The sequence below is a fragment of the Pelophylax lessonae genome (genome assembly GCF_965119305.1).
Source record: "Pelophylax lessonae genome assembly, chromosome: 3".
NCBI lineage: Eukaryota > Metazoa > Chordata > Amphibia > Anura > Ranidae > Pelophylax > Pelophylax lessonae.
In genome coordinates this window covers 408,092,436-408,110,848 of record NC_138770.1, presented here as the reverse complement: position 1 = coordinate 408,110,848, position 18,413 = coordinate 408,092,436, and the positions used below count along the sequence as shown (strand labels likewise).

The following is an 18,413-nucleotide window of genomic DNA, read 5'->3' as shown; positions in this document are numbered from 1 at the left end:
TGTTAGTAAACAGGTAAATACATTAGGTAAAGCTGCATTTAAAAAGTTGCATGAGCTTTGTTTAGGTATAGAATATCTTATTTTTCTTTCCTTAAAGTGAGCCTCAAATGAAGATATGTTGGGATAGCACTAGATTAGGATTTTGGCATGTATTTAGATCTGATATTTTAGTTAAGAGGCTGCTCTCAAAGATATGATGGGTTCAAATAAAAGATTCCCGGAATGGCATTAGTTAAGTTTGATAGTGAGAACTCAAGATGTATAGTTGAGTATCCAGTTCAGTTTTCATTTTCATAAGATCAAAAAGGATATTCAATGTGTTTTGGTGGTTTAACTAGTCCCCCTTCATCAGGGCTTGTGCAGGCGTGGGTTGAAAGAAAGTTAGACCTACAGCCTGTATAACTTAGGCCAGAGCAAGTCCTCAAAGGGTAACTCAAAGGGAAAAAATATACCAAATAAAGAAAAAAACAATATAGTGTATACAATTGCGACACAAATCATATTGTAATTGAGTGTTATTAAAAATTACCTTTCCTTTTCAATCTGCAGCTGTTGTAATTTTCTGAAAATGCAATGCAATAGGGCTACCTGGAGCTGTTCTGTGCACAGAATGTATACTGACCAAACCCCAGAAACATAATTTTCTGCTTGTGTGATTGGTTCACCAATTTTTACCAGAAGTCTACTTAAGATACAAGTCAGATTTCTGGCATCCCCTGCATTAAAAATTTAATTTTTGGTGAGATACTCCCAATAGGAAAACGTCTAAAGGGATGCAGGCCCAGCAGATTTCCTCATTAGAGCCCTGCAGCTGCCACAACTGTAAGATAATTATGAAACCACTCCCATTTGACCCATTTAGCACAGAGGCACAGAGGAACAAACAATGATTTCCTCAGAATAACAAAAGGTAGAAACCTACAACAAGGTTTGGTAAAATTCTTTGTAATGTACATAGATCACCCAGAGGGGAATGGTTGTTTCTCAACAAAAGTGGAGTTACATTTTAAACCATGCTAGAGAAAACTAGTCTAGTACATCTGCTATCAGTCCAGCTTATTTCTAACCTGCACATGCGCAAGCCCTGATAAAGGAGTACCGGTAAGCACCAAACACCTTGGCTATCACTTTCACTCCTATGTGGAGTAAAAACTGAATTGGAGTGTCAGCTTACTATTATTTGTGATTACTGACAGCTAATGTGAGTTATATTTTCTTAGTTCCAGAAGCAGTTTCAATTATAAATGTGACAGTTTTATCAGATGCACTAGTTAATATAACTTGGGTAGAACCATCCAAGCCAAATGGTCCACTTGATTTAATCCGATACCAGATCAAAGTTTACAATTTACCTCCAAGTCCTTCTGTACCTTTAAGACAAAGAGAATTTCCAGATGAAAAGCTTTTGTGGACTTTTGAGAATCTAAAAAGTGGAACTAATCATCAATTCAAGGTATATTTACTTTACATTCTAAAAAATGATTTGGTTTAATAAATTATATATTAATGTGAGCTATTTATTTAATTAATCAGGTCCTTGCATTTCACCCAGATGAGAACTGGTATACTGAAAGTATTGCCATTAATGCCAGAACGTTTAAGTCACCTGCACCTCCACATAACATAGTTATAGGGAATATCAGTTTAGTGATGGAATGGACAGCTCCAGAAGAGCCCATACAAGAATTCTGGTTTGAAGAAAATAAGGTGACTTTTATTATTTGGTCTTTTTATTTTACATTACACACTTCCTGTATTGAGGTGTCTCCACTCTACTTGAGGAGCAGCGAAAATGGCTTTGCACAGCAGCATTGCCAGTCTGGAGAGAGGGTAGTGTTGGATGCACTAGTAGATTTAAATGGACTTGACTAACAAATTAAAGCTGAACCCCAGATAACACTTTTTAAGCAGTTTTTTTTCTTATGACATGAAGGTTTTGTATAAATGAATAAAGACTGATGATTGTAAGCACCCCTGTCAATTAAAAATGATTTGTTTCATAGTTATAGTTACATAGTTAGTCAAGTTGAAAAAAGACACAAGTCCATCTGGTTCAACCAAAAAAAAAAAAAAACAGTATTGAAAACCCAACCATACAATCCCATATACGCAATCCTATACCCACAGTTTCAACACTAGGGCCCCATTCACACTAGAACCCATGTTCCATTCAGGTTTCCGGCACCACTTTCAGACGCACCATGGTTGCGATCTGCAGTGAGTGTCAATGTTAAGTTAATAACACCCCAAACACAATTCACAAATGCAGTGCATTTGCCTGCACCGAAACGCATTGGTACTTCTGGCAGGGCATATCCAAAAGTAATGCACGCACTGCTTTTGGTGCATTTTGAATTGGCTCAAATTGCACTACACTGAACCGCATATGAATCACACAGAAACATGCTGCGCATTCCTGTGCAATTCCTAGTGTGAACTAGCCCTAACTTCCACTTTTGCAGGAAAACTTGGCCTACAAATAACAGACTTACTGGCCTGGTCATCTGGTAAAAATAAAGGTTATAAAGACCCTTAAAAAGAAAACAAATGCAGCCACCACATGTAAGAATTGATAAGTTGCAATATTTTTTGTTTTTGGGTTTAATACTGTACCAATACTAAGTACCAAATGGCCACAATTGGGCATTAAGGTTCTAGGAAAAGAAAATTAGCATCTCCAGCAGTCAGCTTGGTCTGTTGACATATAAGAGGTTAAAAAATGTGCTAAACATTCTCAGTAAAAGCAGGCCTAATTCTTCACTGTTCTTTGAAGAAAAATGAAGAATAAAAAGCACCACAATAACAATTCTGCAAATATCGTCACAGGTCCTGGCTCTCTGACAACTTGCCCAATGGGGATGGCAAAATATCTCCCTTCTTTTTGTTTTCAGAGACATATCTATGGGAACTCTGAGACAAAACTCTGGATTTAGCTGAGGATAACATTATGTTTGCTAATTAGGAACTGTAAGAACCTCAAATATAGTGCAATTATTGATAGAATATGTCTAAAATGGTCTAGACCAGTGGTCTTCGACCACTGATGGTCTACCAGGACATTTTTGGGCTCCCCAGGGGTTCTGCTGCAAATCAACATTGTGGCAGATGTATACAGCCCAATCAGTGTTCATGTTGATGTCAAATTTCAATTTAGTTTTAGTCATAGTCTTTTGACTAAAATGCCATTTTAGTTGTATTTTAGTTTTCCTGAATTGTTTTAGTTTTATTTGTATTTTAGTTAACTAAAATCTCGTACATTTTAGTCAACTAAAGTCTAATAGGGTTAGGTAAATTGTAATCCATTATTTAGGCATTTCTCTAGAATTTCCAAACTCATTATACACTCCTGGAATAAAAATTTAGCAACATATTATTCATGGTATTAAGGTTTGAACATGCACTACAGACACAGATTTAGCTATTGTGATATATAACTAGTGTTAATTTTGGCTTTAAGTTTCAATCTAATTTTAGTCATAGACTTTTGACTAAAATGCCATATAAGTTTTAGTCATATTTTAGTCATCTGAATTGTTTTAGTTTTAGTTGTATTTTAGTTGACTAAAATAGTTTTATTTTAATTGACGAAATTAACACTGCGCCTAATGTTGTTTCCAGTGTTGCTCCCAATGTGTACTGACAGCCAATACTATTAGCGCGCATTGATACCTTGATGCCTCCTCTGTAGTTCCAGCTCCTGTGAACTCAGAGGGAGGCTCTGGGAGTAGTGCAGAGAGCAGTAGGTGAAGAAGGAGGGGACTTCTAATGACAGCACTGATCACACACTGTGGGAGGGAGCATGGAGCTTGAGGTCATGGCTGAATAAAGATGTGGGATCCAATGATAAGTCTGTGTAAAGCAGCAGTGTGATCCAGGGGAGGGGGGGGCAGAGAGCCAGAGCATTGTGTGTATAAGGCATGTAAAATTCATGTTAGTGGCCCGTGGGATTAAAAATTGTGAGTTTAGTTGTCCGTGAGGTCCGAAAGATTGGCGACCATTGGTCTAGATTGTCATCTTGGTTGACCTCAACCCTAACCTCTTCATTCAAACTGCCGATTATCAGTAGAATAAGATTTTCGTGCTCAATGTTTCATTCTGAGAAAATGTTAATCTATGTCCCACCTTGTCAGTGACAGCTCCAGTCCCTACATTACAATCAGGAACCAGAGTGGCTCTCAATCATATGATCACTATGTCAGCTATGACATAGTAATCTTATAAAGGTTGGAAGCTTTATTCACAAAAAAAACGTATTCAGCTTGGAAATGCCACTGCAGCCTGAAGGTGTGTCTCTGTGTAACAGTGTAATGACTCAGGAACATTGGCAAAAAATTTGCTGTGTTCAGATCCATACTGTATATGGTATTATTTGGTTTATAATTTATGTATTTATGCATTTGTATGTAATGATATGTAATTTATTTGTATGATATGGGCCCATTCACAATGGTCCACAGCATTTAGCTGCGTATAACAAAACTAGAAAAATTAGTATTCATGTTGTATTTGGACTGTAATTTATGCTGTACATGTTGTGTAACGTTATTCTAAGGTTTACATATGTACAGTACACAGGGTAAATTAACTCATATCCTTCCACCACTGCTCAGGCAGGACCAACATGTACACATCAATAGTGAGTAATCAGCTGTGACTAAAGCAGAGAAGATTCTGTCCATGAACTGTCACCATATAAGTGACCCATTCAGAATTGAAATGCACACAATAGGTGCAAAATAGTCACATCTCAACCAATATGGACATAAATGATTGGGAAAAAAAATCACATTTTCTCTTTTTCTTAGCATATAATAAAATAGAATTAAAAAAAAAACATTATATGCTCTATGTTACATAGTTAGTCAGGTTGAAAAAAAGTTCGACCTATAAAAGGGAAAAACAAACAAATAAAAAATACAGTCCCATATACACAATTCTATACCCACAGTTGATCCAGAGGAAAGCAAAAATGTAAAAAGGATTTAAGTAGAAAAATTAGTCATTAAGTTAAAGTCATCTTAACTATTGTATACAGATGTTGCTAAATTTGGCCTTGGCATGTGAATTTTAATAACTTCTAGGAATGAAACGTTAAAATGCCATACCAGAGGTAATTGTTAATAATTTTGGGGCATATTTTTGTAGGCAGTGAATGGGACATTTCATGAAATGCAAGCTCACATTGTACTAAATAGTCTTTGTGATGATGTTTAGGGAAGAAGATACAAAATTAATGTGTTTCTTTTTTTGCAAATTAGCTATCATATTGTAACTTTTTCCAACATGCATTTGTTTTTCATTTGTAACTTTGTGTTTTATAAATTAGTTAGGATTGGGAAGCCAGTATAACCTTATGGATGTATCCTGCAGCACAGGCAGATCTATCTATATCTGCACAGCCACGAGACTTGTTCCTAATACTAATTACAACATACACACCAAAGTGGTTTATACAACTGGAGCTCAAAGTTTGTCTAGTCCAGCAAACTTCAAGACTACAGGTTGGAATCTCTTAACTATAATGCTTTTATCCAACAAAGTATTTGTATTTTGTACCTCTTTGCTGAGAACATTGAGAGTAAACTCTTTTCAAAATTGTAAATAAAAGGACATGACATTTAAAGGCTAAATTTACCATAAAAAATTAAATAAAAAAAATGCACGTTTATGCAGGAAAAAAAAAATATGTTTTATTTTTTTCACAGAAGCCTACAGAACAAATACCCTTGCAATTGGTGGATTGCGGGTGCAATGCCAGGTTCCTACAGACCTTGCCTACAGCTCTGTGCTTGTGCTCTGTATGGGCTTTCATTTTTAAAGCTGTAGAAAGTGTGAATGGACTAAGAGTGTACTGATTTGCATGCTTGCAGTCCATTGAAGCTACAAGTCCATCTGCTACTGTGGAAGATGGGACTTGTAGTTTATTCATTCACAGATCACTGGGAATAAATGACATAGCTGTGTGGGCAGACTGCTCACCTTCTCGCTTTTAAATGGGGCAGCACCTGCAGGGGAAGAAGAACCCCCCCCCACCCGCTATCATGAGGGGGTAAGGGAATGAAGGGGGTGCGCTCTGCTGGAACATGTTACATGTTACACTTTAAATACAGGTGTAAAATGTAATGTGTCTCAAAAGGTGAACCTATCCTTTAAGCTGGGCTAGAGGCAAAAATTACAGATGGGGTTTATCTGTTTAATTATTGCATCTGACATTACAAAAGTCCAAAACAGTACTATTTTTACCTGTCAGCTGATAGACATATTGGTGCAATGTGGTTGTGGTCAGGATAGGGGGTGTAGTTTGTATTTTTGTGTGTTAACTTGATTATTATGTTTTGTATTCACTTCGCTGGTTGCAAGGATACAGGCTGCCAGGGTTTTAGCATTTTGGGCTATATTTGCACAGTGAACTGAGTCTGATGGAGATGCTGAGAGACTTGTTCCCCATCAGGACTGTCCTATTGGTGATTAACAGAAGATGTAATTGAGTGGATCCTTTAAAAAGCTACCAGTGGCCATGGAATCCTCTGCCTGCTGTCCATTGTCAGCTATAAGGTAGGTAGACCTGATGGGGAACTAATTTCTCAGAGTTCCCCATCAGGGCCGTCTCCCTTGTGATTGACAGCAAAAGTCAGTGGGTAAATTTCATAGCTGCTATTGGACTAACAGCAATGGAATCCACCCAATGCTGTCAATCACAAGGGAGGCAGACCTGATAGGAAACTAATCTTTTAAATTTCCCCTTCAGGTTCCACCCACTCCACAACAAAACTTCCCAGCCAATGTGCCTGTCTTTGTGCAGGGAGCTCAGTAGTGCTGACCTTCATTACTGGCTGCCTCTGACAAAAAATGCATGTACCTGTTCCCAACAAATAAGCACAATAACAATTGTGATGTGGAGGTGTGATGAAATTCTATGATAATATGATAATTTAATTTACAATTATATGATAAACTTTATGGATTTCAGAGAATTAGACGTATTTGTTTTTTTTTTACTAAAGGAGTCATGGCTGTTTATCTAGCAAAGTGAATGTTCATTTCGCAGTGTATATTCATATTGCAAAGTTAATGGTATTAAATAAGGTGAATCTGTGTTCACTTTAAATACCCAATTTTGTGTCAAGGAAATTAAAAGACAGGATTTACTAGCACATGGGTAGTAAGTGAACACATTCACAACTTTTATACACCATATATAATAACATTCACTCAACAAATGAAACGTTGAAAGCTTTCAGAGCAATGTAAAGCTTCTTTTTTGTACAGTTGTAAAAACGCTTGTACATTAGTTTACAATAGACACATTTTTCTTGACCATTGGGAACAAAGTACATGGATATGAATTCTTAATATAGGATACACTCTTCTATCTGTTGCTTTTCAGCTGGGGTCCCAGGCAAACCAGGAGTTCCACAGATTATCCCTGGAGATAAAAGCACCATCCAGTGGAAGATGGGTGACGATAATGGAAGTAACCTGACTTACAATATTTTAGAGTATAGGTAATAATACCTGTATGGACTTATTTTTAGAAGGGATCGCAACTGCCAGATTTTACATTCAATTGCTGCTTAAAGTAGGCGTGTCACACATCTTATCTATTTAAACTGAGTCCACGACACACGAAAACTATATTTAAGGGCTTGGTTGCCCACTTTTATTAAAACGGCAGAAAGCAAAACAGCACTTCAATAAAAGGTTTCCTATGCAGGCAATATTCAGCTTCAGCAAATTACAAACACTGGAAAATGCAGAGCCACTTGACTCATAATCTCACTCACCTTCAACTGCAGTAGTACGCTGCACCTCTTACTAGTCTCTCTAACTGTGTTGTCCAGCTCTCCTAGATACTTGGACCTCTAGCCTTTAGTCACAGCACCCACTGCACTGCCCCCCTCTGGCCTATGAGTTGGGGGTTCTCATGACACCCTGATAGAAGCTGACCTGACTCTTGGAACTGCGACCTTCTGTCTCTTGGTTTCTGGCTGGGCTTTCTGACCCCACGATAAGACCTTCTGCCTCTCCAACTGGGAGCAGTCTCCAAATTAGGAGCTCTGAGGTATCCTCAGACATGATATATAATGACCCTGCACACCTGTGAACTCAGCCAAGTTGCAGGTGTCAAGCAAAACCCAGACAGAGGATTGAATATTCTGATCAAGAGCTAAAGAATCCGTAGAAAGCCCAATATGCCGCTTTATCTGCCCAGAAACACTAGTCTGGAATGTCATATTTACCCTAAATGTGAATCCTGTAAACACTACATGCTGTATCTCTGTAAATCAGTAAACCCAGAGATATAGGCAGCTGAATCATTAGGCAAATTTTCAACTTTCCCCATAAAAGTAACGTTTGATCCCACGCCATTACATGTTCAGTTTGAACTGCTTAGGTTTGTGACAGGTCCACTTTAAATCTAAAACAAATAACATATACTATTACTGTTTAAAAATGACTTTAGCAAAATACAAAAAATGTGTCCAGTCATGTCATTTTATCCAAATCAATAAAAGAAAACCCTTTTTCAGAAGTGTTTCTGACTTTCTACGCAGGGGCCAATTTATTATCCTCCATAGGGGGGCAGGATAGTGGCCAGCAGGAGTGGAAGTATTCTTGTCATCAGGGAGCAAACATCGCCACATTTGGTATTAGCGGGAAGAATTGTGCTCCGTCGTTGGTATCATAGGGATAAATAGTGCCATATTATTGGTGTCTTGGGAGAAATTATGCCCCATTGTTGGTGTCAGTTGGCAGAATAGTGTCTCATATCGTCAGAAGGAATAGTGCCCCAAGGGCCTGATAAAGGCAAGCAAAGGGCTGCATCTGGCCTTTGGCCACATTATGGAGACCACTGGATTAGAGGTTAGCATGTCAATACTGCTCTCCATGGCAGTTACAGAAAGATCTGCCTCTACTCTGACATCTTTTTGTTACTTGATGTCCGAATGAGTTCCGAGTTTCCTGTGGCTGCAGCAGAAATGGATTCAGGAGTTAAATTTTTCTGAAATGGATTCAGTTGTTCACTAGACTATTTTCGATGTATAAGGCTGTTAAATCTGCTGTGTACAATTTGTAAGATATCTCAATAGAAGTACCTTTTTTAAAAATGATCTTCCAAGTGGTCACATAACCGCAAATCTCTGGAGGGTATGTCTATGGTGGGCGGTAACTTTCTACTTGACAACACCTTAGAGCAATTTAAGCCGGTGAGGCCGGTAGTATGTTGTCCCTGTATTCAGTGCTGTTGTCTGTTGCACAGACAGGCACATCCACCAGAGCATTGCTTGAAAGGAAAAGAAAGAAAAAAAAAAAAGAGATGAGATTTCATGCAAACTGTATAAAACAAGTATAAGAGCAGTGGGGAGGCAATGTTTAAAATGTGTTTTTCTGCCCTTTCCTTCTACTTTAACCTTAACAGATAGGAGGTAAGATACGTTTTCTGGGTTACTTTTATTGATTAAAATAAGCGGTAAGGCTCAGGTGAGGATAAGTTCAGCTAGAACATTAACTTAAGGGGTACATTAAGGTTAGAGGCCAAATGGTCAAACACTTTATCCAATATTTGTTCTTGGACCTAAATAACCAATGCACAGAACTACATGTGTAGAGCTAGGATTGCTAAAAACCAATATACCATCTATACACTGTACATAGTAATATAATTAAAAAAAAGCATAATTATGTAAAGATTCTGTCACTTGCTACGGTAAGCAAAAATATATATTATTCATTGCAGTGTAGTGTTTTTGTTTTTTTCTGCAAGACAAACATGTCCTGGTCTCTACTAGTTGAATTTTTTTATGGATACAAAGTAATCTTTTTCCTTTATTATTTCTTTGTAAATCCTGATTTCTTTAGTTAATAATTTTGATGACAATTCTCAGTTTGCCAATTGCATGTATTTTTAGGGAAGTGGCTTCTGGTGCCAAAGTGATAGAGCCATGGGTGCTGGCATACAAAGGCTCTTGCAGTAACATTTGCATATGGAAGTCTAGGACATTGAGTGGAACATTCCAATTCAGAGCAGTGGCAGCCAACCTCCTAGGGCTCGGAGATTTCAGCGACACTAGTGAACATATTTTGTTACATAAAGGTTAGTTTTTACTTACTAATGCTAAATGAAAAATGAAAAAGGGACTACTCTAGCCTTGTTTTAATACTTTTGAAAAATGAAAATGTGAAGATGTTTTATCAGCTGATTACCTTATATTTGTGCAGAATTTGAAATTTTGATTCCAGCTGGAAACAAGCATCAGTAAAATGCATTCAGTAATTAGTAGGTTCTTTAACAGAAATGTATTTTAACTGTACTTTTCACTTTGCATAAATCAAGAGTTCTACAGCAGAGCTAAAGTCAGAATGAACAGAGAAATGTAATTTGAGTCTGGAGCATCTCACTGCTTTCTATAGAAGGGGAGCTGATTTACTGATGGAGCCGATGTTAGCAAAGTGAATATTCATGTAACCTAGTGAATAAGGTGAAGCTGTGTTCACTTAAGTAATCATATCATAGAGTCGTAAAAATCCTCTTTTTAAAGCTTCTCCTGCAAATTATTTGGTATTTAAAATGAACACAGCTTTACCTTATTACCAAAGTACATTAAACATCCACTTACGAAGTGACACAGTCTTGTTATACTCCAGAACAGGGTTGCCAACCGCAGACAGTTTGTAAAAACTGGCTGATTTCTTACGCTATCTGTAAATGTCTGAGAAGGGCAACTGCTGCCTGTAAAAAAAAAAAATGGTCGCAGGCTGGCTTCATAACTGCAGATGCACAGTGACAAAGTTAGCCAGGCAGGGGGGGGGGGGGCTGGATTTTTGGGGGGTAAGCTCGGGCACATGGTGATGTCATGGCTCCAGTTGGTGCCTTTTATAAATTATAGAGAAAGGACTGGAGGGGGAGCCCAGAGCTGGAGTGCCACTTGGATGGGAGGACTGAATAGAAGAGCATCAATTCAAAGCATAGGAGCCGCAATGCTGGAGGATCATCTGACTAAGCCTGCCCTGCACCCATGCAAGCATTATAGAGGAGGTCAGTGACAGCTTTAACCTCCAGCCAGGCCACACAGTTTGTGGGGGAGTGGGTCACTGATTTGAGTCACCCCACATAAGAGTTATTGGTGTTCCCCCTTACATCAGAGTCCTCAGAGTTCTTCTTTACATCAGAGTGTGCTGGATTCCCCATTACAGCGCAAGGGAGAATCCTGGGGACCCTGATGTATGTAGAAACTTTGATGTAAGCGGGAACTCAGCAGTCTCTGATGTAAGGGGAGCTTCTTGTTGATTGTCTGAGCTTATAATAGAACCTTCTGTCATATTTCAGGATGTCAGTAAATAATGTGCTCCATTAGTACATTTTACATGTGTTGTCAGTAAAAAAAGACACAGGAGGTTGGCAATCCTGCTCCACAAATGTCACTAGGTCACACACATTAGTCTTGTAAAAAGATTTGTCTCTCTGCTAAACATGACAAGCCTGCATGGCTCTGACTGCATAAACCTGGATAACCGTGGGGTTATAAACAGGGAATTACTCCTACATATACTAAGTGGAGCAATACATTGTCATTATACTTAACGTGTATGGGTGATGTTGCTTTCCAACATAAACTTTTATTGTGCAGATTTTCCTGCAGTTTTCTAGTTTTTTGTGGAACCTAGGGGGTTATTCATCCACATTGTGTAAAAAGGTTGTTTGAGTCTATCTTCTCTGATCTCTCCTTCTTTTACTGTTCGCAATCCATCTGCTGATTGAACAGAGCCTTAAGCCTTGATCAGATCACCAGACGATCATCCTTCGTTTTTCTTGTTGCATACCAGTTTCATATCGAAAGTGAAGAGATTACTTTGACATGAAAATTCTCGTATGACAGAATTCAACTTCAGAAGTGATGTCATGTGTTATCCCCATAGGGCCCTATAGGCGATTGATGGCGGGAAAGTGGTTGCATTATTCTGGCTGGACGTCATATGACGGAGGCAGGATAATGCGCTCTGCGCCCCACCTGGAGGCGCGCAGAGCAGTGATCGGTGATGCGGCGTGTCACTCTGAAGTAGGCTCTTTACCATGTGACCAGCTGTGACCAATCACAGCTGGTCACATAGTACACAGGAAGAGCCGTTGATTGGCTTTCCTTAGTTCGTGCCTGACAGGCACGAGTAGAGGAGAGCCTATCTGCGGCTCTGCTGACAGGGGGGGGGTCTGCACTGGTAATCAGATCATTGATTACCAGTGCAGACCCTCGGGGGGTGCCACTAGAACCACCAGGGATGCTCACCCATGACCCCAGGGATGCCCACCCATGACTCCAGGGATGCCCACCATGGCCACCAGGGATGGCAATCAGGGCTCAGGGAACCTGCCAGTGCCCTCCCCATCAGTGCTGCCCGCCAGTGCCCTCCCCATCAGTGCTGCCCAGCAGGGCCTATCATTGCCATCTATCAGTGCCACCCACCAGTACCCATTATTGCCCACCCGTGCTGCCTATCAGTGCCCATTAGTGCCCATCAGTGCTGCCCATCAGTGCCAATCATTGCCGCCTATCAGTGCCCATCAGGGCCACTTATCAGTGCCCATCAGTTCCGCCTATCAGTGCCCATCAGTGCCACCTATCAGTGCCCATCAATGCCGCCTATCAGTGCCCAGCAGTGCTTCCTAGCAGTGCCCACCAATGCTGTATACCAGTGCTACCTATCAGTGCCATATATCAGTGCCCATCAGTGCTGCCTATTAGTGCCAACCCATCAGTGCCACCCCATCAGTGCCTCCTCATCAGTGCCTGTCAGTGCAGCCTCATCAGTGCAGGAAAAATTTATCTATTTACAAAATTGTATAACATAAACAAAAAACTTTTTTTTTTTCAAACTTTTCGTTCTTTTTTTATTTGTTTAGCAAAAAAGAAAAAACCTTGCAGTGATCAAATACCACCAAAAGAAAGCTCTATTTGTGGGAAAAAAATCACATAAATTTAGTTTAGGTACAGTGTTGCATGACTGCGCAATTGTCATTCAAAATGCAACATCGCTAAAAGCTGAAAATTGGCCTGGGCAGTAAGGGGGTAAAAGTGCCCTGTATTGAAGTTTTTATTTAAATTGTTTTGTATGTGTTCTTTCGTTTCTGAGCATGCCTAGTCTTACCCTTATGATTTTTTTCAGACAAAAAATGTACTAATTAAAAGGAAAATCATACGTTGTGTTCACGTACAATAACATTTTTATAGCCTGCACATCCAGTTTTTGACGTCCAAAAATTCATAAATCGGCTGTTGAAAGCACCATACTAATACAATCAGAAAGTCGGCAGGTCGTTCGTCAGACAAAATTTTACTTCCCATTTTCTTATTGTGTGTATGGGCCAAGTGAGGCACTCTGCAAATGCTTAGTTTGGTGTGTATTACTAGAGAGTTTTTTGGGTGGAGGGTACATGTGATCATAGGACAGTCAGAGGAGAATGAAAACTCCTCCTACAAGCTTTAACCAGTGCTCGGGCCGGACACTAATAGAAGTCACAAGACTGCTCTAACTGCTAAAAAGAAAAGGTATTTATCAGTTTATATTTGCTAAAATTGCATTTCCATGTTTTGTGTACTGTTGGAGACCAGATATAGTGAATGCAGAGTCCTGGGTTTAGTAACACTTTAAGCTTGACACATAAACCTTTTATGAACTTTTCAATCTTAGCTGGAGTTGTGGATACATTTGTTCTTACTGTGGGAATTTGCATCCTTTGTGTTGCCATAACAGACACAGAACTATTTTTTTGGTTTATTTTTCTTTAAAAAGATGTTGAATGGCCACTTTTACCCAATGTACTTTCTTGATGACAAGTATGAAATCACCTACAGTAATAATATTTTTGTGATTTTCTCTTGTTCATGCTTATACCAGTGTATACTGAATAACAATTTCCAGTGGAAAATTTAAATACCGTAAAATCTTGTTAATGAGTAACGCGGTTTACGAGCGCTTTGAAAGATGAGCAAAGTTTTGATTTTAAATGTTGCCTTGATTTGCGACCACTGTCTTGATATACAAGCAATATATGAGCAGTAGTTTTAATGTAAAAAAAAGATTGACACTCACAATGTTAAGAAGTCTGGTGCAATTGCAAAGCCGCTGGTGTATATGTACTGTACTGTAAAGCCGCTGGTGTACAGTATACAGTTCTGAATGTGGCCAGAGGTCTGGGGGCGCTGGTGGCTCCCAGCTCTCCCTGCAGAACTCAGAGACACTCAGAGACACTCCTAGCTGGGTTGGGGACTTAACATGCATTCGGAGCACCCGGAAGTCAACAGTTCCCGAGCGTCTCCGAGTTCTGCCGTGTATGTGCTCCGGCACACTGAGAGGGCCAGGGCCCTTGTGAGTATGGGAACCTAAATGCAGTTCATGTACTCCACCCTGGAACCACAATGGGTGAATGCAGTGTATACCACATACAAACCCAGGAGAGACACCATATGGAAAACTGTTAGACAAGATATAACATCCCTGAGGGCATGGCGATGTAAACAGTCCTCCACCTGCTGGATGAAATGTATTGGTCAATCAAAGGGGATTGCCATAAGGATCTGGAAGCCTTTTTTTTTTTACATTACAACTGTGATTCATCTTTTTTTTTTCCATCACAAGTACGGTATTGTACACAACTATGGCGATGGTTCTTTTTTTTTTTTTCTCGCTGCAGGATTTGGGTAATCGTCTCTCGGTCTTAGTTGGCATGCCTCACCAATAATATCCCCAAGTTAGAAAAAAAAGGTGGAAAAGGAAGGCAGTAAGAAAAGAAGTGGATGATTACAGTAGAAGTTAAAGAGGAAATCATTAAGAAGCATAAACAAGGTATGCGAGTACACGACATTGCAAGGTTTTATAACAAGTCTACTTCAACAATTTGCACAATATTAAAGAAGAAAGAAGAAATAAGGGAGCTAGATGCAGCAAAAGGAGTTACTAGAGTATCAATGCAACGGCCACTTGCTTCTTGTCTGGATAAATGAGAAGCAACTAGCAGATGATACTGTGTCTGAGAACATTATCTGCGAGAAGGCAAATGCCTTGTATGCCGACCTTGTAAGCAAACTGCCAGGTATGTCGCAAGAAAAGGCTTTAAAGCGAGCAGGGGATGAATTGATAACTTTAGTAGGAGAAGTGGCATCCAAAGTGTTGTGAGGCACTGAGAGGCTGCGAGTTCTGACGCTAAGGCAGCTGAGACATTTGTTGCTGAGTTCCAAAAGCTCATGGTTTCCAAGTGTTACCTGCCACAGCAAGTTTTTAACTGTGATGAGACAGGGCTTTTTTGGAAAAAGATGCCAAAGAGGACATACATTACAGCAGAAGAGAATGCAATGCCCGGTCAAAAGCCCATTAAAGACCGTCTCACCCTTGTTTTGTGCTATTGCAAGCAGGTTATATCAAAATCAAGCCCCTGCTCATGTATCATTCTGAGAATCCACAAGTCTTCAAGAAATACAAGGTGCGGAAGAGCCAGTTAAACATTATGTGGAGGTCCAACAGCAAGGCTTGGGTCACTCATATCTTGTTCGTTGAGTGGATCAATGAGGTCTTCGGTCCAACAGTGAAAATATATCTTTTAGAAAATAATCTGCCACTCAAAGTCTTGCTGCTAATGGATAATGCTTCTACTCATCCTCCAGGCCTTCAGGACGACTTACTGGAGAGATTTGAGTTCATTAAGGTCAAGTTCCTTCCTCCCAATGCCACTCCACTAATTCAGCCCATAGATCAGCAAGTAATTTCAAACTTTAAAAATCTTTACACCAATGCACTGTTTCAGCTATGCTTCTAGGTTACCAAAGACACAAACCTTAGCCTCCGAGAGTTTTGGAAAGATCATTTCCACATCGTGAACTGCCTTAAGATCATCGATAAAGCCTGGAATGGGGTAACCAAGAGAACCCTCAATTCTGCTTGGAGAAAATTGTGGCCTAAATGTGTTCTTGCACATGACTTTGAGGGGTTTGTTTAGAAACAGGAGCCACCAGTTGTCGATGAAATTGTGTCCTTGGGGCAGACTTTGGGACTAGAGGTGAATGAGGATGACATTGAAGAGCTGGTGGAGGAACATGGCCAGGAGCTGACCACCGAGGAACTGATGAATCTGCATCACAAGCAACAGCAAGATGTTATGAGGGAGATCTCATCTGAAGAGGAGGATAAAAAAGGAGAGGAATCCATCACTTCAAAGTGGAAAGGAGAAGATGCTGGTTCCAATTTTCTCCACAGAGGTCCCTATAAAGAGCCCATGGATAAGTGTCTGTATATATATTCACTGAGGTTACCAAAAATGTCCCAAATGTAGATAGATGGCTCAATTAGATATATATGTCTCAGATCCTCAAAATAGTCAAAAATAAAATGCCAAAGACAATCCACCAATGAGAAAATGTGGTACAGACAAAGTACGTACCTCATCAAATAGGCCGCTGGATATGGAGAGGAGGAAGAGGGGAACACACCTCAAGCCTCCCACAAATATGAGGGGAGGGGAGGGAGTGGACAAAATTCCAGATGGTAATCAGTACGGTATAATGTAGCAAATTGTGATCCACTCTCACATTGTAGTAATGTCGACCTATACTCAGCAAAACAGCTGTAGTAATCAAAAGAGGAATAGACATATTCAATATATATACTGGCATTGTGCCCCTAAAGTAAACACTATGATATGTACAGTATTTTCCTACATCTACATCCCTGACGAAGGGTTTTCCCGAAATGCGTTGGAAATACATGCTACGGTTGTCATGTTATAGTCTATTTTTTTACATACCTCTTTATGTGAAGATCAATGCAATATTCTTTTTCCTGTTTTTAATGTATGTACTGTATATCATATCTAATGTTTTTAAATGAATTACTAAACTATATATTTTTACTTATGTTATGTTCTCCTTGCATTAAATACCCACAAACCTTTAGGGGGATTCTGTCTATTCTCATTTATATTGGGATGTTGGCGATGAGACACCATACTCTGCAAGGTTGAGTTAGTATTGATTATATGAATAAATAGTTGTGGAGCGAATCATCTGAGTTTCCATTATTTCTTATGGGGAAATTCGCTTTGATATCAGAGCACTTTGGATTACAAGCATGTTTCCGGAACGAATTATGCTCGCAAACCAAGGTATTATTGTAGTTCAATCCCATGCTTGCGATTCTGAAAAGAGTGGGTGGTTGCCCATATATAGTTGGCTCTGGAAAGTTCTTGGTAAATATGACAACTTAGCTGCCCCAATTTTAGCCATTGCTGTTGGGAAGTATGTACAGTATATATTATATGCATTTATAGCATTAGTACCATGGAAGAATTTTTTTGTTTCTATCTATATATTCAATTCAATATATTTTTTTTCATTTTTCTTTTCTCAGAGACTGGTTCTTCCAATGTGGTTGCAATAGTTGTTGGCTGTGTTTTAGGCTTACTTTTGGTTCTGCTTCTGGTAGCTGGCATTGGTATGTACAAATTAAATTTAAATTGTTTGATATTAGGGTGGGGGATCTTTTATTAATAAATTGTTTCCTTAGTGGCATACCGGAAATCCAAGCAGAAGTCTGTTGGCAAGAAAGATGACGTATGTATTATTTCTGAAGACAAAGAACTTGCTAAACTTCGAGGGTTGTCCTATGCTGTTGGCTTGGCGAATGCATGTTATGCTGTCAGGTAAACAGTAAAATATAATTTATATGAAATGTTTGTATGGAATTTATATGAAACAGTATAATTATAGTTATAATTTGTATGAAATGCTCATATGTTTTTCCAACATCCCACTAGCTTATAGGCCCTAAAAAATCGATACATTAATCCACACTCATAAATATTTGCCGTACTCAAAGCCAGTTATCTTTTGTTATAACACAGACACAATTATATATTTACTTTAAAGGGTCTTAGGGTATATTAAACAGCGAAGACTGTGTATGCACAGGAGATTGTGTATAAATGTATGTAATAACAGTGGTAACTTCTTAGGGCACCTCATAGACGGTCCAAATTTCTTTCCTGCAACCACAGGAGTGGGTGGGAGAAGACCGTGATTATCGCTAGCGGCTATAGCAGCCGCTTGCTATAATCGCAAGCAAATCCAGCAGGCTGGTTGTACCCAAGTTGATTGATCGATCAACTTGGGTACATTAAGCCTGCCCACTAATGGTTCGAATCTTGCATGGTCCTTGCTGAACTGGTTGAGATTTGAACCGTGTATGGCTGGCCTTAAGCAAATTTCTCAAATACCTAAACTTGGAGATAAAAACCGCATGTGCAGTACAGTTTAGCAAAACATGCACACTTCCCCAATGTTTTAACCCATTAAAGTTCTGTTTCAAATGCCACTTTATGCATTGACATATCTCCTTGGGCTCAGTCTATCCAAACAGTAAGGTTACCT

General features: G+C 39.3%; 1 protein-coding gene across 1 annotated transcript in view; it reads left to right on the top strand.

Moving 5' to 3' along the window:
• Nucleotides 1-18,413, top strand: part of ROS1 (ROS proto-oncogene 1, receptor tyrosine kinase) — a 229,385-nt gene that overhangs the window by 166,561 nt on the left and 44,411 nt on the right. The window contains exons 27-33 of the mRNA XM_082249088.1: nucleotides 1,221-1,453; nucleotides 1,534-1,707; nucleotides 5,327-5,501; nucleotides 7,388-7,505; nucleotides 9,912-10,096; nucleotides 17,395-17,478; nucleotides 17,551-17,686. Of these exons, the coding sequence (XP_082105214.1) occupies nucleotides 1,221-1,453; nucleotides 1,534-1,707; nucleotides 5,327-5,501; nucleotides 7,388-7,505; nucleotides 9,912-10,096; nucleotides 17,395-17,478; nucleotides 17,551-17,686 (1,105 nt within the window). The remainder of the gene's footprint in view (nucleotides 1-1,220; nucleotides 1,454-1,533; nucleotides 1,708-5,326; nucleotides 5,502-7,387; nucleotides 7,506-9,911; nucleotides 10,097-17,394; nucleotides 17,479-17,550; nucleotides 17,687-18,413) is intronic.